A 13,340-nucleotide genomic window follows, 5' to 3' on the forward strand; every position below is an offset into this window, starting at 1 on the left:
TGACAACTTAACAACAGCAGTCTTTATTTTGGAAAGGCAGAAACACACAAATAATTGCAGGAGAATTAAAAAAAAAAAAAAAAAAAAAAAAACAGTGCAGAACTTTCTCTACCTGCCTCACACACACAAAAAGGTCATTTTAAAGTCTCACAATGCCGAAAAGTTTGGGGCCAATGGGAGCTCCACTAGGAGAGCTTGTAAATTCCTAGTTGAGGTCATTGTTTATGAGCGTTTACAGAGGTTTGGCTCATGTCCTGTGTGTGTGTGGTTTTTTTTTCTTCTCTGCTCTCTCTGTCCTTTAAAGCTGTGGTGCCTCCTCAGATTTTACCTCTCGGCCAAACCCACCGGACGCACGCACGCACACACAGACGCACATACACACAGCTGCTGGTGTCGAGCGAGAGACGCTTCATCTGTTCGCTTTGAGAGGTGAGTCCAAACCGGAGTGGTGATCAACTCTCCTTAATGCAGGTGGATCTCTTCAGGTGACATTAGAAACAGGTATTATAACAGCGCGACAGAGAGGGTGAAGGCTGCTGCGTGGTTCACTTTAGAGCTGTAGATCAGCCAGATGCGCAATTGCAGCTGTTGTGTATCCGGAGTGAGATTGCCGATATGAGACAGTTACACACAAAGACTCAACTATCTAATTCACTAAAAACTAGCCTACTGAAATAAGTGCGACACATTTTTTAAGTGCACCTGAGCGCTCTGAGGCTGGACACTGGGCTACGCGCCGCGCATCAGGTGTCGCGCGTAATTTGGCACCGTATGTAGTGCTGTCTATCTGTCTTCACCTCTATTTTTGCCATCATATCTTCATGTGCTGTTGTTTCTCTTTGTTTCTCTTTGTTTCATTTGTTTGTGTTAAGCAGTTACCTTTCAACTTTAAAACTAAATGATTAACCTCACAATGTCTATTTCCATGACTTTATACATTGTACTCCGCTGGAAATGTTGCAAAAGTGATACACAAGGTACAACCTTCATTAGCATGCAACAAGTCCATAAAGTGAGTGAAAGTGAGATGTTTTGTCCCTGGAGTCCATGAAGATACATTACAGATGTATCATCACTTATATAATGAAGTTAAAGTTAGTTTAAGTAGTGTTTAAAAGATAATACATCAAAAATAATGATGTCATATAGAAATATAAATCTAAAGGTTTGAAGTATGACTTTGTGGTGCTGCTACTATTGCTTCAGTTCTTTCAACTCAACCAATAACTCATCCATTATGATCATAGTGCACTAGAGTCCTGAAATAAAATAAAATAAAAGCCTTCAATAAATCATCTATAGGTATATCTGCAGGAGGTCGGCTTTGTGTCGTCCCACTGTAATCTAAGCCAGTGCAATAGCTCTGTAATACTGAGGAAGAGTGTGATGTAAAGTTTCATGTGTCACTGTGACCTGATTTAACTCTATGGTCATGTGAGGACATCATCATACTGGAATGGGATTATACGCTGTTTACTTTTTTGTGAAAAGCTCTGGCTCAAAGGTAGTAGCTGCAAAACTGTTGCACCAGGTCTATTTATCTTACAGATGAAATGGGGTGTAATGATATTATTGTTCTGCAGTGATGCTTGAATCTGTATTAAGGACAACAGAGCCCATAGGTACCATGAGAAACTGTTAAAAACATGCGTCATTGTACCCTCTCCTCCCTTTGGGTTTGGGCGGCTGCCAAACCAAATGCATGATGTCATTAAAGAGACCTGGAGATTACGATTTCTTTCTCTGGCACACTGGACCTCCTTGTGGCTCCAGTATGACTTCACCATCCTTCAGAAGCCATAAAAACTTTGTACTTTTCTGAGACATAAATTAACCCACTTTCAACTTGAAAAGACTGCTCTCTCTCTAGTGCTTCATTTCCTTTCATGGGGCAATATATAAATCACTTTTAAAGCTATAATGAGCTTTTATTTTTAAATTCTGATGTTAAATCTGCACAAAGGGACTGTACAAATCCAACAGCACAGTTAGAGATGATTCATTCATAAAGCCCGGTATGCGGTGGTGTATAATTTATATCAACGCTCAATGAAGCTGTTGTACGCCAGTGTCTGTGAGGTCTCCTCTGCATCAGGCCCGCAGCAGGATATTTACCACGCTGAGGCGACTGGGAGCTTTTGTTGAGAGGAGCGTTTCATCATTTCTTTTATGCTTGCAAATGGAGCCAAGAGACAGTATGAGAGGGAGAGAGAGACCGACTTGATGAAACACATGAAACAGCACACTCACCAGCTCTGCTCAGACTCCTAAATAGGCAATGCTGCTTGTTTGTCTGTGTGGGCTGCAGCCAGCTAAGTGGTGGCAATATCCTCGCCAGTGAATATTGAGCCACTTGTCCTCGGCTGCTGTCCTGTCTCCTGTCTCCGCTCCACAGTCATGAAGCCTCGGCTGAAAAGCACATGGTTAATTTGTGTATAAAAGACATGAGGAAAGTGCCAGAGCCATAATAGTGAACAGTCTGTAAGAGAGGAAGCAAGTTCATGATTTCAGATTGTTAAATAAAAGCATTACTTTACTCTTTATTTCTATTTTATGTGCACCAGAGTATTAACAGCATTTTTTTTTTTTTACTCCTGGTGTCCTTTCAGTCTTCTGTGAGACTGACACAAAAGTATAATGTGTGTTAGAATACAGCCATTGACATGTCAAGGCACTTTATCTAAACTAGTCTTTGTGCAATTTACAATGGAAATATGAGAGATGGAGTGAAAGCCCCACATCAGCACTTCTAAGTCAGCTTTCTCTTAACAATGTACAAATAAAGTTATGTACAATACATAAAAAATTCGAATGTTTTCACCAATAGACAGACACATTATACAAATATTAAATATAAAAGTATGTATTATAAAAACTGTTATTTTATTAAGATATTTCTGGTCAAGGTTGAGCTAAATTCAACTACTTTACATGCAACACATGCGGCTCTAGAACAAATTCCTTCTTGGGGCCTATAACCTGTTTTGTGCACAATATCTCAGATCGTATGTGTCCTCTTATGTTCACCTTTGTTTCATGATAAAACTGCCCCAGCTCAGTCTAAGATGGAGGGAGAAGTGATAATGACGACATGTGTTAAGTAACTGAGACCATCTGCCGGTCCACAGTGAGAGGGTAAAGGCAATAAGATTTTGAAAAAGAAAAGAAAAAAAGGCAAAAACTTATGTCTTTTTGTTTTAAAATATATTTTTTTATGTACAAACAGAAATCGTAACTTCATCACACTGACTCCCTGAGGGGTGACTGATGCAAGTCTTGAGAAAAACCTCGTGTTGCAGAGACTGACGTGCACTGTCCGTGAACACTTTATGGCTTGTGTTGGTTTACGTGCATCACTGAAATATTGAGCCGATAGTCAAGCGCACAATTGCACAATTTCTTCTTCTCTGTAACATATTGCTCAGTGTTGAGGCTCGAGTCATGTGAGACCAGTGAGAGCTGGAGTGCTGCTGCCCTACAGAGAGGGCTTTATCTGAAAGTGTGCGTGTGTGTGTGTGTGTGTATGTGTGTGTTTGTGTGTTGGCAACCCTCCTATCGAAGTCGTATCCGTCCAACAGGGGAGTATTACTGTGTTGATAGAGCTCCACTCATGGCCTTTTGTCCACATTTGACCTCAGTGTGTCTGGGTCTTGGAGCCACACCCACGTTTCTCGGGCTGCTAACTGACCGTGTGCCTGTCTGTGGTGTAACACAGCTCTGTGTGTGTCTTGTTGCTGTGTTTTACTCTGTGTACATGGTGAGTCATTGTTTCCCTGACAGAGATAGTGTGGCTCAGTCTGCCACTGGTCTGTCTGCCCACTAACCGGATTTGGAGGGTGACTGAGACACATGGACATCGAGGACGAGGGGTCACACACACACACACACACACTGAGAGCCACAGTTGAGGAGCTACATGGAGCTTAGTTCCTAAAGTATTTGCTTTTATATACTCAGGAAGTACAGGTCAGATTTCCTGTTTCTATATACGCAGCCAAACCTCAAATCTAAGATGTAAAGAGGTGATAGATGACGGGCCTGCAGCCAGGAAGCAACACCTACCAAACAATTCACGACATGCATTGCTTTTCATGATAAGCCGAGTTTCAAAAGCAAGTGCGTGAGAGAGCGTGTTACTGTTTGTTTCCATGAACAGATTAAAAGCCTTGATGCTGGTTTTCTCTCAGAATAGCAAAATGGCAAAATAGTAACATCAGCAGCTACATAATAACCACTGATTAGCCTATTTTATTTGAAAAACAAAAACAAAAAAACAGTTCATACTTTTATTAGTTTTTCCAGATGACCAGGAGTTATTTTCGTTCTCTTAAATGCGTGGGCTTTGGACAAGGCAGGTGTAGGAGGTCAGCTCTGGATTCCAGCTTTATTGTCTGTCAGTCTCTAGTAGAGTTAACAAGATCACCAGATGAGACAGTGGATAATGCAGGACACAGTGAGAGGCCAGATGTACTTTATATTAGTGCTGCCTGCCAGAATATCAAAACAGGAAGACAGTGGATAAGCAAACATGACCTGCAGTTTATTTAAACAAGTGCTGGTTACAATAGTCTGGCAGACTTTTAATAAATATTCTTAAGTGGATAGATTGGTGTGCTTTTGTTTACCACTTCACTAAGATATTAGGATTTCATTGCCAAGTTTTTTCTTAGTTTTATAATTCTCATAACTCATACGTTTCAGGTACACAGATAACTGAGGGAATATAGCTTTTATTCCCATGTCATATACAGACAAGCATATAATTGTCAATGTTGTCAGTATCCACATCAATCCTACACTGTAGATGAACTGAGATGAGAGAGGAACAAACCCTAGAGCAGTTAAAGGGATAAATAGATTTTAAATCAAAGTGTCTGGTCAGCGATTAAAACATTAGGAACCAGAACAATCTAATTTAAATGAGTATGTAAAGACATTGTGAAGGAAGAACAAATATCCTGATGTAACACAGAGATGTTCATCTAATAGAAAGGTTTTTGTGGGTTGGGAGTTGTGGCACCTTCCTGCATCATTAATTAGTCTGAGTGGGTTCAGAGCAATTGGGTGATAGATTATAAAGAGGGAGAGATGTAATGTTGTGTTCGATGGTAATGGACCAAATCAAATTTGTAATTACTGCCAGATGCCATTTAAACAACTGAGCACAAACACACACACACACAAGAACAAGCACAAGCTAACTCACTGTACTGATTTGTTGGGCGTCTAATATAAGAAGAAGGGTATTTAATATAGTTAAAAAGATGAGTCTCTCCCTGAAAGTAAAGTATTGTTGTTTTAACTGAGGTTACTGAGTTCACAGTGAGTCTCACAAACTATTTATTCCCTGTCATGGTCCCTTGTTGTTGTTTTGAGTTTCCTCCCATTGACATAATGATCCTATATTTCTGTATTTATGTCCATCTTACTCTGAAGGCCAAAACCAGACAGAGTTATGGTATCTATAGTGCAACATTTGCTTTACTGTATAGATAATAATAACCAAGTCTAAAGCTCTATAATTGAAATAATGTGATGAAATGCTAAGTGAATCTGATGACTATGTATAATGTGGTGAGCATCACTCATGGTCACCACATTGCTTGTTAGCATTTAGCCCTTTGCTTTGATTTCATATGGTGCACAGTTTCATTGTTGTGGTTCACACTCACTACATTCACGACATCACTGTTGGCCACAGGAGCCAGACAGGCACAGTAAACAACCAGCTGGTGAACATATTGCAGCATTTAGCTGCTAAAGAACCAAATATTTCTCTGCAAAAGATGGTGGAGTCCAAAGACAGAGCTAAAAGAGGGAGATTGTTAAACTTACAATCCGTCAAGTGGCCAGAGGCACAACTCTAAAATTATGCTAATGCTGTAATGATGGTAAAATAGGCCATTCACCAAATCACCTCAACATGTAATCACAAGTGAATGTTGAATGTTGTGTTCACAGCTTGTTTTTGCTGCCCCCAGTGGCCTGATAAGTCTTTTAATGAGGTGTTAATGGCATTTAAAAAAATACCTGTGATTTTCAGTCAGATTTTAAAGCCCCAAAGACTCTGGTTCACATGACCTGTGAACAGCTAAGTTCAGGAATGTTTATCAGTAGCGATTTTGTATCCGAGTAGATTTCTGTCTTTGGGTGACAGCACTTTTTTTCACTGTTCGAGTCCTTTTTTTCTTTTCTTTTTCTTGCTGTTCTCTTTTTTTCTTATCAGGAATGCACTGAATGTTTCCTTGGGCCTTAAAAAGAAAATATTCTGTCTTAGAATAAACATCACCAAGTTAACAGAGAGGGGAAAAACAAGTACTACTCTGCAGTTTAGTTTTCAGCACACCACTGTCTGGAATATGTGTTGTACAGTTGTATATATGTATACACACACACACACACACACACACACACACACACACACACAGTAAGATATAAGAAGAAAAACAACACTCACGTAACACTCGACTGCTCTTTGTCTCTCCGCAGCTTCGCTCATTAACTTGCTCCTCTTGTGAGTCATCCTTTACAGTTGTGATGTTAAGTGATCCTACATGTCATCTGTACGTGTTGTGAACACTGTTACAAACAGGGCAGTGGGAGTATCTTTTATCTGTCATGGCCATGGCTCAAAATGTTCACACTGTGTTTTTTCTTTTTCTTTTTTTTACTTTCTGATGTTACAACAGAGGAATCCATTCTCACCTAATCTATTCCCTCAGCATCATAATCTCTTTCAACTGCTGTGTTCTCTAATGCATACCCTAAAAAGGACAGATGGGGCCGAAGGTTGGATTTGGGTGTGGGTTTGGGGGTGCGTGTGGGTCACAGAGGGGTATATACAGCCCCCCATAAGTTGGTGAAGGGCGTATGGTCTCTGGGTTTGGCCTTCTGTGGATGCTACTGTCTCCTCCTGTCCTTGAGTTGTCTTTCTCCTCCTGACTAGAAGCAAACATGACTTTCTACAAGCACTCAGGTAAAAAATAAGAACTTATTATCATTATTATTATTTTTTGTAACCATAAAAAAAAAAAAAAAAACATTTTCTTGGATTTAAATTCAATTTACAAAAGGATGTTTGACATATTGCCACTGTCTTTTATGAGCTTTGGAAAACAGCTGTTTTCACCTTTTTCAACAGTGCGCTTACAGAAAGTCCAGTGGATTTTAAATGGTTTATTTAGCTTGAGCAGCAGGAGGACTTTCTCTACCTAGAAAGGAAATGCTGCTTTCAGTTTATCTGGTTGTTTATAATGAACTCATGACTTCAGTGGTGCAAAGGTTTGTCAGTTCAAACACTTGCACAGGTTTTTTGAGATTTTGTTGATGTTTTATTGATCTTATCAGGGATTATTATTGGATTGCATTGGATCAAATTGAGTTTATATTGATACACTGCTTCAGATTTATTCTTTTTCATTTTGATCAAACTAAACCACCTTGTTATTTGTCAGATTAAGTTCATTTTAATGAGCAGATGAAGTTGAGGGTATATTTAAACCCAAACCTTTTACTCATTATTTAACTCAGGTTATGGGAAATTATATGGAAATGAGATGATAGTGATGGTAATAAAGCGGTGGCATAGTGGATCAGTGGTTTGCACTGTCACCTAAGGGCATTTCAGTTCTGCATTTTAACCTGGTGAAATCATGCTTCTTAATTGCCCATAGGTGTAAATGTGGGTGTAATTTTCCTGTTGTTATGTGCTCTGAGAGACAGGCAATCCTCCCTCAGCTGGGAGTGGCTGCAGGCCCTCAGTATAGCAGCTAATGGAGAGAGGGATGGTAGTAAAAGTAGCATCATGTGGTAGAAATCTGTGGGAGCTCGCCTCCTTTTCTCATCTCTTGATGCATGAAAGGGGGCAAAAGAACAGTCTGTCCGAGCCGAGGATTTGAACTGTACTCATTCCCCTTTTTCTGTGTAGTACCGTGAAAATGAGATGTGATTAGGTAAAAAAAAAAAAAAAAGGAAAAGACCAGATTTTGTAAGAGGATGTACTTTTAAGAGAACGTGCTGTAGGTACAGCACAAAAGGTTTTAGGAGTATAGATGTTGGCTGCTCTCTGGGTCATCCTGCCTATGATCCCCTCTATCCAGTCTCTGACTCACCTCTCAAACTGGTCTCACTCTGACCTTTTCATCTAAAGGACTGGTCCCTAAAGAGACCACAGTGCTGTACTCCTCTCCCTCCGCAGCCGAGTGTCAGTGCATACCACACCCGTTTGACCGGGAGCAGCTGTCACACTGTTGGTAACAAAAGATTAAAGTTCTGGACACATCTCAACTGGAACCACAATAACAGTCCCAGTAGTCATCACTCTGCATCCTTCTCCATTAGTCCCCTCTGGAAGGTCAATGCACTTTAAATACAGGTCTAAAATAGATCGCTGCTCACCAATGACTGTGTGTGTTTGTGTTGTGTGTGTGATTTGACATGACACACTGTGTGTCACAGTCGGTAAGTGGAGTTGGTAGGGGTGAGGTGGTGTGTGTCTTGGCTCAGTGTGGTCTTTATCCCTGCTGCACAGCTGCAGATAGTTCTCTCTTCCTCCCAAAGCCCTGCTCCCATCTCTCCATCCACAGACACACAGTGGGGGCTACATACCTCACTCTGGGGGGGCTCGTGTCTTTCCACACAAATAGCTACAGTCCCCTTTCATAAATATTTCCCTTGTTCCTATGGTTACTAGGACAAAATGCCATTCCACCCATTGTTTCCTCCATCGCTCGTGTTGTACTGACCGGATTAAAATGATATGTGCCACACTGAATAAATCACTTTTGCTCAAGTTCAAACAATGTTCAGCTGCTCATTCTGACATCCAAAGTGATGTAGATAAGGCTTAATATGTCCACACACTCCACCCTGCACACAGTTGTTCCAGGAAACGGCTCAGTCCACTCCCAGTGGACGCCGACGCCGCCTGTGATGGGAGAGCAGGAATGTTGATGAATGAAGAAGCAAAGGCAACTCCGTTTACAGTGAGAGAGCCAATAAAAAATCCTGCTCCGAATGTAGACAACAGAGGAGAGCGTGGGCCCAGACTCAGGTGGGGGGGGGGGAGGGTGGTTGGAGGTGTTCGAGGTGGGAGGTGAGGGGAATGAGCCAGACTATCTAAAAATATGAGCAAAGCTTTCCAGGGAGCACTTGATAAAAAAAGAGGCTTGTTTTTCTTTTTCTTCCTTTTTTTTTTTTTTTTTTTACATCACTCTCACTTCCCTCATCAGTTTGGTATGCTGCCGTTCGAGGTGCATCCCACTGCATCCTAGTGGGAAAACAGAAAAAGCATAAAACATGCTTCCTCCACGGCAGACTTTGTCCAGTTTCTACATACATTTGTTTTGCATTGTGAGGTCAGATGAGGACAGAGCAGCACCCGCCTCAGGCATCGTTCTGCTCTTCACCACTCTATCGTCATAAATGTGTGGGATTTGCTTCTGCACATCCTGAACTTTGTTCCTCGCTTCTTTTGTTCTATTTTTCCACCCCACACTGTAAAGCACTTTGACTCAACTATATTAAATTAAAGTGCTTAACCGTATAAATAAAATATATTATTTGTGGCTGAACTGACTTGAGTTGTTCACTAATACATTGGGTGTGTTATTAAAGGCAACACTGTCCCCATCTGGTGTCTGTTGGGAAAACCACCAGTCACAACGGGAGGACAGAAACTCTGTGGGTCTCACAGCCTCTGGTGTCTCCACAGGTCCCAGGAGTTACCTCACCTCCACCATGACCGACCGCTTCGACTGCTACTACTGCCGCGACAACCTGCAGGGGAAGAAGTATGTGAAGAAGGACGACAAACATGTGTGCACCAAGTGCTTTGAGAAGCTCTGTGCCAACACCTGTGCAGAGTGCAGGCGCCCCATTGGTGCTGATTCAAAGGTGAGTCGTTGAGGGCCAGGCCAGGTATGGTGAAACTGTACATTTCATTTCATTTTTGATTTATTCCATTCATGGTATACATTCTACACATGGTTGCACATATTTACATAATGTACAGATTGTCACCATGAATGAAAAGGAGCAGGATGAAGAAAACGTATAGTACCTGCCCCTCTCTGTTGTTATAATTACATTGGCTTACTTCAACACCAATATTATACTCTATTTCAAAATATTAAAGATGATGAACATAATAGTGACAAGAAAACAAACAAAATAGCAGTGGACACCACTCGTCTATCTATCTTTTCTTTTTTCCCTTCTTTTTCTCTTTCTCCTTCTTTTTTGTAGACGCTTATCTTTTCTTTTTTAAACATTTTCTTAAACTGAGACATACTTGCAAAATATGATCAAAAAGATACAATATAGATCCAAGACTTAAGTGTAATTCAACCACCAATCCCATGACAAAAGAAAATACTAATATGAATCTTAAGCTAACAAGAGAGTGACTGAAATAAATGAGTGAATCTACCTGGGTTTGTGTTCAGAGAGCTCTCAGTCTTCACCATCCTGTGCCTCTAAACCTCTCTCCCCACTCAGTCTCAGTCAGTTAAATGTGTGAAAAAGCTAGTTATTACTACAAATGAGGCTTAAATGCTTTGTGTGGCATTTCCACACAAACCCCTCCACCCCTAACTTCATGGCTCACCACATCCCAGCTCACTTCATCTCCACTGTAATAGCCACCACATGGGCTTGTTCTGTAGTCTGGCCCCTGAGTCTTCATCCGCACGAGGAGAAAACAAGCCTCCACTTTAATGAGGGTTTACACCAAGCACTCCTCTGCTGCTCACCCTGCACCTCCTGTGTCCCCCCTCCCCTCAGGAGCTGCACCATAAGAACCGCTACTGGCACGAGGACTGTTTCCGCTGCGCCAAGTGCTACAAGCCCCTGGCCAGTGAGCCGTTCAGTGCGAGAGATGATGGCAAGATTATGTGTGGCAAGTGCGGCTCCAGGGAAGATGGCAACCGGTGCCAGGGCTGCTACAAGGTGGTCATGCCAGGTGGGTTTGTTCTCAAGACCCTGAAAACCAGTTTTTCTCCACTGCTTTATTGCTGTAGGCCTATGAGAGCTAACAATTTCCTGCCAAAGTTTGAACAGAGATCGCTGTATTAATGTTTTCATCTGTGACCTTTTTACAGCTTTAAGTCGGAGCAAGCACAATGTCCCACACACATCATGTGTATGCCAATAGTTTTTTTTTTATTCAATCCAATCCTGATTTAAATTTGAAAATTGATAGCGATTTTGTTGCTTTTGTTGTCAGATAGTGCCCACGATTCAGAAGCACCCACATATTTTTGATGAGGCAGATTAGCTGAGTTTTAGAGCAGGATTTTATTAATAAATAATATATGTAAGTGTTTAAAGCTTTGTTGTTGATTCAGAAAACACTTTTTGCACTCATCAAGCTTCGATGTTCCATCTATTTTTTCTTGTAATGCCATTTTGCTTCACCTGACCTCTGATGCGACCTCCCTTTGGTATTGATTTTCTATATACAGCACTGTGTAATTTAATCAAGTGCTACATGAACGGAGGTTATTATTAGCAGCTCTGAGAATAGCCAGTTTCCTCATTTGTGCCACACAGGTCACTTGTTGTTACAGACTAATGATGTGGCAGCAAACCTTTCTAAAAACCCAAAGATTTTTATTTTAAATCCTTGTCAACATCTCAGTGGCACCAACAGGACAAGGATGCGCATTTGATGTACTGAAGGAATCATAAAATAGCCTGATCTTTAAAAATGTATCTATATTATCAACACAAAACTCCAAGGAAGAGGTGGATACAAAATAGATTGTGTTGGACGCCATAGCACTACCTTTGAATAAGCACAATGGAGTTAGAAACTACACTGTGTGTGACAAACTGAATAGTCTCTTAACTCTGAGTTGAACTGCTTGGCTTTATTTTGGGTTTTGTGCTTCAGGAGACAAGAACGTGGAGTACAAGAACAAGGTGTGGCACGAGGACTGCTTCACCTGCTTTGAATGCAAGCAGCCGATCCGCACGCAGAGTTTCCTGAACAAGGGTGACGACATCTACTGTGCTCCCTGCCATGACAAGAAGTTTGCCAAGAAATGCTTCCACTGCAAGCAGGTACAGGCACCGAGTCAACCTCTGTTTTGTGACAGGAAAAACATTCATCAGTTTAAGTTTGTTGCTGTGTGTTGGTGAGAAAGGGCTCATGCATCACCAGGTGACTTTACAGTGAGCGACCTTCCAGCTCTGTTGTGTTTAAGGGTAATGACCAAAGTGTGTCCCCGTCTCCACTCTAAGCCCATCACCTCTGGAGGGATCAGCTACCAGGACCAGCCATGGCACTCTGAGTGTTTCGTGTGCAAAACCTGCCGTAAATCTCTGGCGTCAGCTCGCTTCACCTCCTTTGAGAATGACGTTTACTGCGTGGACTGCTACAAGACAGATGTGGCCAAGAAGTGCAACGGCTGCAAGAACCCCATCACAGGTCAGCACACATGAACACAGAACAGTTAGAAAAATACTTCTGTAGTTTCTTTTCTTCTTCTGGGTGTGTCCTGCACAGCTGAATGAAGAATGACGACGTACCTTGTTCTAGACTGACATTTGTCCTCCTGTCTGTCTCCGTCTCTGCAGGGTTCGGCCATGGCACCAACGTGGTGAACTACGAGGGCTTCTCCTGGCACGAGTACTGCTTCAACTGCAAGAAGTGCAGCCTCTCTCTGGCCAACAAGCGCTTCGTCATCAATGCAGAACAGATCTACTGCCCCGACTGTGCTAAGAAGCTGTGAAGTGCATGATCATCAACAGTTTAAAGTGGAATTATACCAAAACTGGTTAGGTTACTTTGCAAAAATAACATATTATTGCATACATTTAAACAAACATTTGGGATTTTAAAGCCTAAAAAAATTTGCGGCCTTCAAATTAAGTTGCACGATTTTGGTGAAGCTTTTCTTTAAGAAGTTAACAGATTAGGAGTTCTTTCAACTTAATATGCACAAGCTTGAATCATTAATCTACATATACATAACTGCGACTTGTTTTAGTGTCAGGGTTTGGATACTAACATGACAACAGACTTTGTTGTGTGGGATGAGATTCATATTCTTAGTCTCCTTTTCAGTGCCTTACTGGAATCTTTCATGCATACCGCTGCTCATACATACCTGCTTTGATTAATAATCTGTGTAGTCTCTGAATGCCTGAATGGATTATGAGAGTTTTTGAAAATGGTTAGAGAGTGAAATTAAAATACAAATTAGGGTTTTTTGAGATTGATGCTGAAATACAAAGTGCTTGTGTATTGAAGACTTGATGAGTGAAGATCCGCGTGAAACAAGAATAAAAAAAGCCAAATGACGTCCGTTTGTTGTTTTTTTTTAATGGCAAGAATT

The 13,340-nt window shown here is 41.3% G+C and overlaps 1 protein-coding gene across 2 annotated transcripts; it reads left to right on the forward strand.

The window, feature by feature from the left end:
- Window positions 1–289: 289 nt before the first annotated feature.
- Window positions 290–13,269, forward strand: fhl1a (four and a half LIM domains 1a). 2 transcript variants are annotated; one of them, XM_083981344.1, is made up of 6 exons: window positions 290–429; window positions 9,713–9,894; window positions 10,783–10,960; window positions 11,894–12,063; window positions 12,244–12,430; window positions 12,580–13,269. In XM_083981344.1, the coding sequence occupies exons 2-6, from the start codon at window positions 9,739–9,741 to the stop codon at window positions 12,732–12,734; spliced, it is 846 nt and encodes a 281-aa protein (XP_083837470.1). In that variant the 5' UTR covers window positions 290–429; window positions 9,713–9,738; the 3' UTR covers window positions 12,735–13,269. The 2 variants fall into 2 exon arrangements, with proteins under 2 accessions (XP_083837470.1, XP_083837469.1); XM_083981343.1 differs by lacking the exon at window positions 290–429 and adding an exon at window positions 6,868–6,976.
- Window positions 13,270–13,340: the final 71 nt, after the last annotated feature.

This window comes from Trachurus trachurus (assembly GCF_905171665.1).
Source record: "Trachurus trachurus genome assembly, chromosome: 10".
Lineage (NCBI taxonomy): Eukaryota > Metazoa > Chordata > Actinopteri > Carangiformes > Carangidae > Trachurus > Trachurus trachurus.

What these genes read in the sequence shown, in the direction of transcription:
- fhl1a (XM_083981343.1), top strand. Translation starts at nt 6,955, where the DNA reads ATGACTTTCTACAAGCACTCAG. An exon ending in GACTTTCTACAAGCACTCAG is followed by an intron (nt 6,977 to 9,712) that starts GTAAAAAATAAG and finishes GTGTCTCCACAG; the next exon opens with GTCCCAGGAGTTACCTCACC. An exon ending in CTACAAGGTGGTCATGCCAG is followed by an intron (nt 10,961 to 11,893) that starts GTGGGTTTGTTC and finishes TTTGTGCTTCAG; the next exon opens with GAGACAAGAACGTGGAGTAC.